The sequence below is a fragment of the Quercus suber genome, unplaced genomic scaffold (genome assembly GCF_002906115.3).
Source record: "Quercus suber isolate HL8 unplaced genomic scaffold, Cork oak 2.0 scaffold_526, whole genome shotgun sequence".
Lineage (NCBI taxonomy): Eukaryota > Viridiplantae > Streptophyta > Magnoliopsida > Fagales > Fagaceae > Quercus > Quercus suber.
The window spans coordinates 370,629-383,291 of NW_027069975.1; the positions used below are offsets into that span (position 1 = coordinate 370,629).

Here is a 12,663-nt window from a genome sequence, read left to right on the forward strand (position 1 = left end):
CCAAGCTCGAGCAAAGATAGAGTGAGCTTATGCAAATTTTTTATTTGACTTTAATAATCACTTGAGTCAAATTTGATTTCGCTCAACCAGAACTTCAATTTTCCAACATCTTCAAAAAAAAAAAACTCTTAAATAGATTCATGCTTAATTTCATAGCTTGTAATTATAATCTCTTTTAACTCTTGATTTGACACGGAATTTTTTTCTCTTATTATTATTATTTTTTTCCCTTCTTTCTTTCTTTATGAGAGAAAGGTGTTTCAACATAGAACTTACCAGTTACCAATACTAAATTTCTAATATACCTTATCAAGGATAACAAAATGACTCCACATTACCTCATTTCGACTTACCTACTCTAGACCTGCGTGAGATTTTCCCACCTAAAAAAAAAAAGATGGGTTAAAATGAAAAAAACCCATGATCCCACCTGTCCTCATCCCTGTGAATCAACAAGAAGCAAGCTTTCACATTAAGAAAAAACAAAATAAAATAATGGGACACCTTGGCCTTAACGGTTGGATTCTGTTGGCGTTCGTACAAGTTCGGATTCTTTAATCTGTTTAAGAAAACTAGTGAGTTCTTCGCTTGCAAAGTTTGCTTATAAATATGCCACCATCATTGACTTCCATACAGACCAAACCTCTCTCTCTCTCTCTCTCTCTCTCTCTCTCTCTCTCTCTCATCCGTAGTTTCTGCAGTTATTAAAAACATGGCTGATGATGTAGTACTACAAGAAGCCATTACTGACGAAACCAGTAAGGAAATTTCTCAAGGGCTCAAGGAAAAGAAACTTTCATGGCAACAGTTGCGAAGACATGACTCTTTGGACATCGAGTTCCGCAGCCTTCATGGTCCTCATCATGGCCATCACTCCAAGGTTTGCCACCGGCATCTCTTTCCAAAAAATCTCCATATTATAATTCACATCAAATTATTTTTCCATGATTACTAATATAAGTCATAAATAGCAATTTTTCTTTGCATGTCAATTAGGAAGACACATATTTTGGATTATTTGACATATAAATTTAAATATTTTGACATATTTTTTCCTTTCAGGATATGGGATGGTCAGTAATCTTGCGTCTAGCATTTCAAAGTATTGGAGTGGTGTACGGGGATGTTGGTACTTCACCACTATACGTGTATTCCAGCACCTTCCCCAATGGTATCTCGCACAATGATGATATCCTAGGAGTACTTTCTTTGATCTTCTATACCATCACCTTAATTACTCTCATCAAGTACGTGTTGATTGTTTTAAAGGCCAATGATAATGGCGAAGGTAAGATATCCAACTATGAAAAACTTCTCTTCATGTTACAATCATAATTTGGGTGGTCTTATAATTAAAGACCAAGCAAGGAAAAAGTAAATCATTGTACTAAAATTTTGTATTTCTCGCAATATATTTATATTGTTACCACAAAATTTCATCTGTCAAAATTTCTTTTACAAAATGTTTAGTCTTGAGCCTTAAAGAGTGTTTGGCAAAAACTCTAATTTTAAAATCATTTTCGGAAAAAAAAAAAAAGAAAAAGAAAAATCAAGTTGACTCTTAAATTTTTAATCAATTGAATGACTAATGGATCAAAATTGCATAACACGCATGATTTATTCATTGAAGAATCAAGACCATCCATTTAAAGATAGAGCTTATAGTAATCTGGCAGAACAATAATTTCCACTTTGTAACTCAATGAAAATAAATTCCAGGAGGGACATTTGCCTTATACTCTCTCTTATGCCGGTATGCCAAGGTGGGTTTCATCCCGAATCAACAGGCTGAGGACCGTGAAGTGTCAAACTACGAGCTTGAATTGCCGGATCGTAGTGCACGGATGGCATTGTGGCTCAAGTCTAAGCTAGAGAACAGCAAATTTGCAAAGCAAATCTTATTGTTCGCAACAATGCTTGGAACTTCCATGTTGATTGGGGACGGTGTTCTTACTCCTTGTATCTCAGGTTACTTTCCAATTTTTTCATTTCTACAATAGTACTTATGTTTATGCCATATTGTGTTTTCAGTTATACAATAAGTATATATTTAACATTCCTTTTACATGTTATACTCTCAGAAGGATAAACCCTAAATAATTATAAGATATTCATAAATTAATTAAAAAAAGAAAGAAAGAAAGAAAGAAAGAGAAGAGACTATATGAGATGCATGTTACATACATCTGTTATTATATGTTATTATATGAGATACATTCTCTTGATGAACTTATAGGTATTTTATCAACTATTACTATAATTCGTGTTGACTAGAACATTGAAAGCACTAATTTTACCATGTATTGAAAAGGGCTTTTTTTTTTTCTTAAATTTTTTTCTGTAGACTCAGAATTCGGCATATTTCCTCCTGATAAAAGTCATAGGATATGCTATAGTTGTTAGTGGGACATGGATTTCTTTTCAAGTATAAATATTCATCTTTTATTTTTATATTGTACAATTAGTACAAAGTTATAAAATCATAATTTTAGAATCTTTTCAAGAAATCAAAGCAGGAATAAATAAAAAAAAATTATAAATAAAAAATAAATAAAAAATAAAAAATAAAAAAACACCCAAAGCAGTAAGCAAATACCGTGAATTATATATATACCTTCGTTACAGGGAAGGGTCTACCTTGTTTTGTAAGTTCTTGTAAGTTGAGCTGGTTGTGATCAAAACATATATATAAACTTGCAAATTTGCTTTTCTCAAATAAATAAATAAGACTTGCAAATTTGCTCTTCTAGCAAGGGCATGGGTTAATGAAGTGTTCCATTCTCTTATATAGTCCCATAAAAAGTTGGACAAAACCTGACTTCTCTTGAAATGAAATCCTTACTCCTATCTAAGAAGAATAAAAATATGAATAATGATATAATGGTAAATTTATATATCCAAAAAAAAAAAAAGCCTCAATTATTTTCATTTCATTCAATTACTTTTTAAGTTATCATTTTTGTTCTATATATTAATTCTTTAAATTAAAAACTCTCAAACACAGTATTATTACATGTACTTGACTTTTGTTTTTTAATTCTCTATTTATTTGGCTTTTAAATGCAAATTACAATCTTTCTCTTTTGCAATGTTTGTCATGGCAGTTTTATCCGCTGTGGGAGGAATCCAGATAGAATCAACTAAAGTAACACAAGGTACCCCCATTTGGCTATGCGGCACATCATAATTTCTTTATATTAGCAAAAAGAAAATCAATTTATTATAAACTAGATTCATTTCAATTTTTTCTGTCCACTATTTTGTCTTAGTATGTGTTAAAATATTGTCTACTTTAAGAAATCGATAGTAGAAACAACTTTAATAACTTTTTAAGAATAAATTTCATTTTATTTGAAATAAAAATATTCCTTTTCCATGTACCATATATATTCAATTTTATATTGAACTAAAAAAAAAAAAAAAAAAGCGCTATAGAAGCAAACAAAAATAAGACAAACAAAAACAAGACAAAATTAAATTTATTTTATCAATGGTATTCCCAAAAATTTGTTCAGGTTCCATTTAGGCACACCGTATAATTTTCGCAAATGCAAGCAGTGCACAATAGTGCAAGGTTTTCTTAAAAAAAAAAAAAATTTAAAAATTAATTTATAAGCAATATAAAGTGCCCTTATCTATACTTTTCTACTTAATAAATTATATTATATTGACATTAATAGATTATGATTTAGTGATTTTAATTTTTCTTTTCCAAAAAAAAAAAAAAAAAATTCCCCCCAATTTAACATGGCCTTTCTTCTTCTTCTTCTCAGATTTTTTTTTTTTTTTTTAATGGCTTTATGTATACCGTCCTCCTTAATATAGTAATACATTATATTTTTATAAAGAGCATATAATTTGGTGTGGTTTCAAAAAAAAGAAAAAAATCTAAAAAACCAAGTTAAAAAATAAATAAAGAATGATAGAAGTTATAGTTATAATAAGCCAAATAAAATAATTATTTCAGAAAAAGAAAAAGAAAACTTTAAATTTAAATGATTCATTATTGCAAACATATACAGTGGATAGGGAGTTAAGAACAATTATAATAATTTGAAGAAATAGACTTAGTTTTCTTTTTCTTAGAAAAAAAGTCTTTGAGTCAATGGAGCGCATGAGATTCTATATATATTTGATTGTTTGAGGATAAAATTGTCAAAGTTAAAAAAAAAAAAAAAAAAAAAAAAAAAAAAAAAAAGGTTCGTAGAGTGATTGTTATTTAAAATCAAACTATCCATAGCCAAGAATGTAGTGGTGAAGAAGTTAGTTGTAATAAGCAAATTTAAATTTTATTAAAAAACTTTAATTAAATTATTCATAATCACTAATATATTTTTCTGATTAGAGCAGTAAGTTCCGAGTACATGGAAGGCAAGAGAACAGATTAATATTACTAATTTCTAATTTATCAATCTCATGCAATTTTAAATTAAAGAAAAATGATTTGTTGAACATTCAATTCAAATTGCCAAAAGCCTTATAACTCAATTTTTTTTTTTTTTTTTTTTTTTTTTTTTTTTTTTTTTTTTATGTTTCCAATAGAGGCATGTCTAGAATTCAAATCTCTCTCCCTAACTTATATATATATATATATAATCCATTCAGCATCGTGAAGAGATTGAATTTTATGTCAAATGCCAATATATACTAAGGCTAATGATAATTAATCAAGCAAATCTGCCCCATTCAAATATGAATATTTTGATTGATATTTATATGAAAAGATATTTTATTAATAACAAGTTATTATGCGTTACATACAGATATGGTTGTTTGGATATCAGTGGTTATATTGATTTTGCTATTCGCGATTCAAAGATTTGGAACAGATAAAGTAGGTTATACTTTTGCTCCGATAATTTGCATTTGGTTTGCATTTATTGGGGGCACTGGCATCTACAACTTCATCAAATATGATCCTGCTGTTGCTAAGGCAATAAATCCAAAGTATATCATAAATTATTTTCAGAGGAACAAAAAAGATGCTTGGATTTCCCTTGGTGGTGTTGTCCTTGCCATAACAGGTAGCACTTTCTTTCCTTTGTAAATTGTAATATATGTACCTTCAATTAGCTGAAAAGTTGTTAATGTAGTGTTGCTTGTAAAATTATGCAGGAACTGAGGCTTTATTTGCTGATCTTGGTCACTTCTCAGTTCAATCTATTCAAATAAGTATGTGTTGTGTAACCTATCCAGCTCTTATTTTGGCATACACTGGTCAAGCATCCTTCCTTCGCAAGCACAATGATCTTGTTGCTACTGCCTTTTACAAATCCATTCCAGGTAATTGCTACATATCAATGGCCAAATTGACATTGTTTCTTCTCTCTTTTTCTCTCTATACATTTATTGGCCTTTGATATGTATAGTTAACTAGTTCTGAGTGTGATTTATATATGATGCGCAGGACCATTATATTGGCCAACGTTTGTGGTGGCTGTGTTAGCATCAATTATAGCAAGCCAAGCCATAATATCTGGGACTTTCTCTATAATCCAACAATCCCTCACACTAGGGTGTTTCCCTCGAGTGAAAGTAATCCACACATCAACTAAGTATGAAGGACAAGTTTATGTACCTGAAGCTAATTATCTTCTTATGGTGGCTTGCGTAGCAGTCACTTTGGGTTTTAGGACAACTACTAACATTGGCAATGCCTATGGTAATCCACAACCTACATATATAATTTTCCCGTCTTTATTTTATTTTATTTTATTTTTTTGGCTGAAAATCTTATTTGATATTTATTAAAAGTCAGCAAAAATACAATTATACTTAGAAAAAGTATAGGTTTTCAAAAGTTGTACATAAGATATAAAGGGTCTCATATAATCAAAACACTACAATATATATATACATATATATATATTGCTTAGGGAGTTTTGGGGGTTGGGGTTGTACGGGCTTTTTCCCGGACATCTTGGTTTGGATTCTGCAAGAATTCACGGGTTAGGAAATCAGGGATACTGTTTTGAGTTCCTTTGATGAATTCAATGTCAAAATCAAAAATTGAAAGGATGGCTTGCCATCGTGCAAAAATCTGTTTTGATGCAATGTTTTGAACATCTTTTTCTAAAACATGCTTTGCTGATTTGCAATCAATCCTGAGCAAAAACTTTTGATTCAAAAGATCACTTTGAAATTTTGAAATGCATAGTACTATAGATAATTTTTTTTTTTTAATAGTACTATAATTAAGCTATGTGAGAGTCCAGATTCCTGAATGGAAACAGACAATCTGTTCATATATAAATATATATATATTATATATATGTATATATATATATTTAAAGAGACTCATATATATGAGTTGCAACTAAAGCTGCAATTAAGGGTTTGCAGCGAACCCGCCAAAATCGACCCGTCCCACAGGGTTGGGTCAATTTTTAGGGTTGGTAGTTGGATTGGGTCATGAATTGTTTTTTTAAATAGTAGGTCAGGTTGGATGCAGGTCATGAGATTTACAAATCCGCCTAATCCAACCCAACCCACCTCTAAAATTATATTATATAATTTTGTTATTTACTTTTTTGCCCCTCTTCCTTAATTAAATTATAAAAAAAAAAAAAAAAAAAAAAAAAAAAACCCAAATCCTAACTTCTTCTCATATAGTTTATGTTTGTTTGGTTTTATGCTTATGATTATTTGATTATAAATTTGCTTTTATTTGTGGTGGTGTTGTTCTAATGTTCAATTAAATAATAATAATAATAATAATAATAATTAAAAATAATAATCCAACCCATGGGTCTAACCCAACTTGGGTTGGGTTAGGTTGGGTTGAATTTTTTCTAAAGAGTCTCGTATATATGAGTTGTAACCCAACTCGACCCGACTCATGCACACTCTTAGCTATAATATATAGATTTAAAGAGTCTCGTATGTATGAGTTGTAACTAAAGAGTTGTTAATTTACTTTGTGCAGGGATAGCAGTGGTTTTTGTAATGACCCTCACATCTTGCTTCATAGTTCTTGTCATGATCATGATATGGAAAACCCACATACTTCTCATAGTTCCATACATTCTTATCATTGGCAGTGTAGAGCTTTTATATTTAAGTTCAGTTCTCTACAAATTTGACCAAGGAGGATATCTTCCCGTAACATTTGCAGCAGTCCTAATGACTGTAATGTATACTTGGAACAATGTTTTCAGGAGAAAGTACGATTATGAGCTTAAGCATATAATTTCTCCAGAGAAGTTAAAGGAAATAGTTGCTAACCCAAGCCTTTGTCGAATTCCTGGGCTTGCCCTGTTCTACTCAGACCTTGTTCAAGGCATCCCACCAATTTTCAAGCACTATGTGGAAAATGTGCCTGCATTGCAATCTGCCCTTGTTTTCATCTCTGTCAAGTCACTTCCCATAAGCAAGGTTCCAGTGAAAGAGCGTTTCCTTTTTCGTCAAGTAGAGCCTAAAGAGCTTAATGTGTTTCGCTGCGTTGTTAGATATGGATACATGGATGAGCAAAATGAGCAAGAGCCCTTTGAGAAGGTTTTGATAGAAAACTTGAAGGCGTTTATTAAAGAGAATTTATGGATGTCCAAAAAAGGGCTGAACAATAATGTTGAGAACATTGAAGATACACTGGATGGGAAGTATCTTCAAGAAGATATGCACTCAGTGTCATTTGAAAGAGAAATTGAGTCAGTGGACAAGGCATGGCATGCAGGTATTGTTCACTTCATTGGTGAGACTGAAGTGGTTGCTGGAAAAGGAGCTGGTATTGGAAAAAGAATTGTGATAGATTATGCTTACACTTTCTTGAAAAGAAATTTGAGGGAGAGTGATGAAGTGCTTGACATTCCTCACAAGCGTATGTTGAAAGTGGGTATGACTTATGAACTTTAATGGATTAGGATGTGAAGAATAGAACCGTTTGATAAATAACAGAAGCAGTGTGCAATAAACTTTTTTTTTCTTCTTTTCTTTTCTATCTATGAGAATTGAGAAGATAGCCAGTTATATATATATATATATATATCTAGTGTGCAAGCAAAAAATAAAAAAGATTCACTATGATGTTTTGAACTTCTTTTCTTCTTAATGAAAGTTACGTTATTCACATTATAAAAAGAAGAAAAAAAAAAAAGTGATTCTCCTAGAAATTAAGTGTGCGGATGGCTTCATTGCTGATGCATTTAAAAATTTTCTAGAAATAAATTTCTTTACTGTGTCATTGTGTGGAACTTTGTTTCTTGTTTTTTTTTTTTTTGGACCCCTTTGTTTCTTGGTACACACCAATAGTTTTTTATTTTATTTCATTAATATACTTGTTTGGCCAGTATTCCAATTAAAAGTAAGATTTAACATCTGTACAATACATAAAAAAATGGAGGATTAGACATTTATTGAGCTTTTCTCCTAGATTGCCATCTCAGTCTCTCAGATTAGGAAAATTATAACTATTCTTATTTTCATTATAGGTATTAAGTATCTAAGGGCATGAGTTAAGGATTAATAAATATTTAATTAATTATGAGTTATAATTCCCCATTTTTTTTAAAGAAAATATACTACTTATTAATGATTTATTGGCTTACACCATTACATGCACAAGTTCTTTAATGTTGTGTATTTGTACATGTTTTTGGATATATATGTACAGTTTGACATTATTTTTTGAAAATGTATAAAAATATTATATAATAAATAATTAAATACACTTTAATCACTAACACTATGGGCATTTGTTAACAAAAAACATTCATTATTTCTTAATTTTCTCTCTCTAAGATTAGCTTAATTTTCATTTTGAATTCTTGTCATTTCCTTAATTATTCTTGAAAGCTTGATAATCTAAATTACTAGAGCTAGTTTAGACCCCCAATTTTAATTACAGCTTGATTAATTTTAAGCTTAACACACTTAATGCAGAATATACGTAATTAGCAAATTAATTAATCAAAGCTTTCAACAATTGCTTGAATAAACAAATAGATGTAGTGCAAAAAGGTAAAAGGTAGAAGGGAAAAGAGACTCAAACCCAAGATAACACAACAATGTGTTATCGAAGAGGAAAACCGAAGAACTCGGTATAAAAACCTCTCCGTAACCCTCCAAGCCAAAATGATCCACTAATAAATAAGTTGGAGTACAAGGATACCAAAGAGACTCTCCAAGCTTAATTTACCCAAAGTACTTGAGCACTCCAAGATCCAGCTACCAACGGACTTCTCGGAGTCTTGTTTTCACTAACTTCCCAAATCCTGCAATACTGCCCAATTGCACCGCCAAGCTTCACCAGCTTATTTTGGCAAAGATCCAATACTTCTCAAGCTACAAAACACTTTCTACACTCTAAATGGGTGTGGCTTGTGTTTGGATACAAATCTTATCTCAATATATGACAATGGGAGAGGGGAAAGAGAAGAGACTACAAAAGAATTCTCACTTAATAATGAGTAGCTTTCTCTAAAAGGTGGGTGTTGTAGAAACCTCTCTACGGTTTTCTATTTGAATAGCCTCCTTACAATTTTATAGGTAATGAGGGTATATATAGTATGAGTGAAGGGTATAAGAGTCACACTTAAAATCCTAACTATCAATGCATCTCATAGGTCATCTTGCAGGTTGGCCAAGTCGAGAGATTACTCGCGAGATACACAAACTCTTCAACTTCCAGCATGTGCTCCTTATGTGACCTTCAACTATCTTAATCAAATCTTTACCACTTAAGACTAAACCATTTTTAAAAAAATCCACAAAATAAAAGAAAATAAATTAATGATATTACAACACTTTTTGTCATGGAATAAAGCCATCACAAATGTTAAGTAAAAACCATAACTTAACAATTCTTATTTCATTTCTTTCTTTTTTGATAATTTAATGGTTGAGGGATATGAGATTTGAACCCTAAATGTCTTCATTAAAAACCCTAGGAGTTGCCAAATGAACTACAAGTTCCTCTTTGGTAACTCTTATTTCATTATTTCCTATTTTTCCTCCTTATTAGGACTTACTTGATTGTTGTTTTAAATTTCCATGATTAGGCTACCATTTTCTCAATTCATGCTTTTGGTTCTCTTTTTCGATTAAACTATTAACCTTAAAAGTCTCCAACTTACCTTATCTTCTCTCAAATCTCACCATTACAATTTACAGGCATTACTCCCATTATTTAATCTTAAAGTGCACTTCAGAATAAAGAAACCAATGCAATGTCTTCCCTTCCCCTTCCAATCTTAGACTAATAGCAAATCCGAAACCCACAACTGAAACTTCATTTTTCTGCCTAATCTTTAAACAAACAAATAAATTGACAACAAATAAGTTGGCTAAAAACACATATAGACTAAAACTTCAGTGGCATGTAACTTATGGATTCTACAAACACTCATTAATTGATGATTCCATCTGACAAAATCCTCAAGTGCTACGTACAATGGCTTCTATGCCACCACTAAAGCCCTTCTCAACAACATCAAAGACCTCTCCATGTGCCCTAACTTTGTCACTCAAGTCCATGCTTGTCCATGCCCTTTGAAAGCATGGGCTTCACTAGTTTGAAACCACTTTCTTAAGCCAGTGTTGCACTTTTGGTCCTTAAAATTCAGGGTTGATTTTATTTTAGCCTTTTATATTTTAAAATTTTCATTTTGGCACTTAATGTTTGATTCTATTTTTATATTGACCTTTTATGTTTTAAAACTTTCATTTTGCCTTTTCATGTTTGATTCGGTTTTTTTGTTTGACCCACACATTTCAAAATTTTCATTTTGACCCTTCATGAATATTTTGAAATGTGAAGGACCAAACAAAAAACTGAATCAAATATAAAGGGCCAAAAGCAAAACGAATGTTTATAGAGCATAAATAGGATAAAAAATAACTAAGCATAAAAACTAAATAAAATAACAAATAGAGAACAAATAGTAACTAAATAAATATAACTCGCCAATACCATAGAAATAGTAAATAAAATAACTAAGCATTCAATTTTATATAGCACAAATAGGATAAAAATGAATGTATCACCAAAAATAAATATTGTTTCCTAATTACAATTGTATAACACCAAGATTTCCAAATCCAAACCATCCATACAATTGAACTGTTAGGACATGTGTGATTCACTTGTTAGGAACACATGTCACTATTTTATATAATTGGCTAATTTTTTGACAAAACACATTTTACTTATATTTGGGTAGATCTAGAATATGTTTAATATTTTAAGAAACTTTATTTCAAGAAACTTTATTTCAAGATCTAGTGTTGAAGCTATGCAAGTCTATCCAATATTCAAGCTAAAAAGTGCAAGTTCATTAAATCTCAACAGCTAATATCTATCAAGCTTGAAGAGTTGGTCCAGCCCTGTGGCTTGACAGCTGCTCGACAGATGGCTATCTATCAAGGTTTATGAAAAACAGAATTTCAGTTCTGTTTTGACTCTAATCCGTGATTATGTGTTTGGGATTTCTTTTCTCACAACTCTAAACATATAAAATGATTATTTTAAGGGCCGTCAAAGTAGACACAAGCTGCACAAGTGTTGAACAAAGTTTATTCAAGCAAATTGTGACCAAAGACAGAATTTGCCCTAGTTCATCTTTCTTGTGAAGAAGTTGCTATATTTGTGCACCATAGGATTTTGTAACCAAGCATCTTCTAGATCTTCATCGTGTGGATGAATTGAAGAACTTTGTAGCCAACAACTCTCTCTAGTTGGTGATTGAAGTCGCGTATTGGGATTCGCGCAATTGGTTAGTCACGTACTGAGAGCCGTACATCAAAAGGAGAGATTGTCACTATAGAACAAGTCCAATTGGGTATTGAGGTAAGAGTTCAACTGTAGGTTGGTATAAGGTACTGGGATTCCTTTACTTGTAACCGCTTGTTGTGATGATAGTAGATTCTTGGGAGTGATGACCTTAAAATCACCTAGTGAGATTTTTGCCGTGTTAGTTTTCCCCATTCGTAAACAGATCACCGTGTCAATTTATTTTTCGTTGCATACTTAGTCTAATTTGTAATTTGTTTATGCTACCACACACTTTGCATGTTAATTTGATTAATTAATAAACTTGGCTAATTAATCAATTAATCTATCACAGGGGTCAATACGTTTTTGGCCTATTAAGTGGTATCAAAGCAAGCACACTCTAATTAGGGTTAATATTTGCTGTATTGATCCATTGACTCCTGTTGTCATGGCTGTAACTAGGTTGAAGAGATCTTTTAATTCAACTACATCTTGTCTTTCTAATCTCTGCTTGCTTGAGTGTACCAGAAAATACAAGTCTAAAAGTTATTTGAATCCACTTGTGTTGACCATTGTAAAAGATCTCAGTTTGCCTAAGAAGAAACTAGACTGTCTCAGAATGAAAATGTGTAAAGGAGTTCATCTGAAAAGAGTGAAAGTTAAAGGTTTAGCTCGTAAAAGACACATGAGAGAAAGCACCATTCCTACTGATCTATCATCTAAGCACAAAGTATGTTTTATGATGAAGTCTGCATTTAAAGTTATGGACACGTGTTTGTGGTACCTTGACAGCGGTTGCTCAAGACATGTGACTGGAGACCGATCTCTCTTCAAGGTTTTCGAGTCTAAGAAAGGTGGCAATGTCAGTTTTGGTGATGGGAACAAGTCACATGGGTTCACAAGAGGAAAAGCTGATCAGACTCTCTTCATCAAAAAGAAAGATGGCGAGTTGATAG

General features: G+C 31.5%; 1 protein-coding gene across 1 annotated transcript; it reads left to right on the forward strand.

Moving 5' to 3' along the window:
* The first annotated feature begins 712 nt into the window (after positions 1-712).
* On the forward strand, positions 713-8,012 carry LOC112006946 (potassium transporter 5). Its single transcript, XM_065763811.1, has 8 exons — positions 713-880; positions 1,063-1,288; positions 1,720-1,968; positions 3,105-3,155; positions 4,764-5,024; positions 5,116-5,283; positions 5,408-5,662; positions 6,926-8,012. Exons 1-8 carry the CDS (start codon positions 713-715, stop codon positions 7,849-7,851), a joined length of 2,304 nt encoding a protein of 767 aa, XP_065619883.1. The 3' UTR covers positions 7,852-8,012.
* Positions 8,013-12,663: the final 4,651 nt, after the last annotated feature.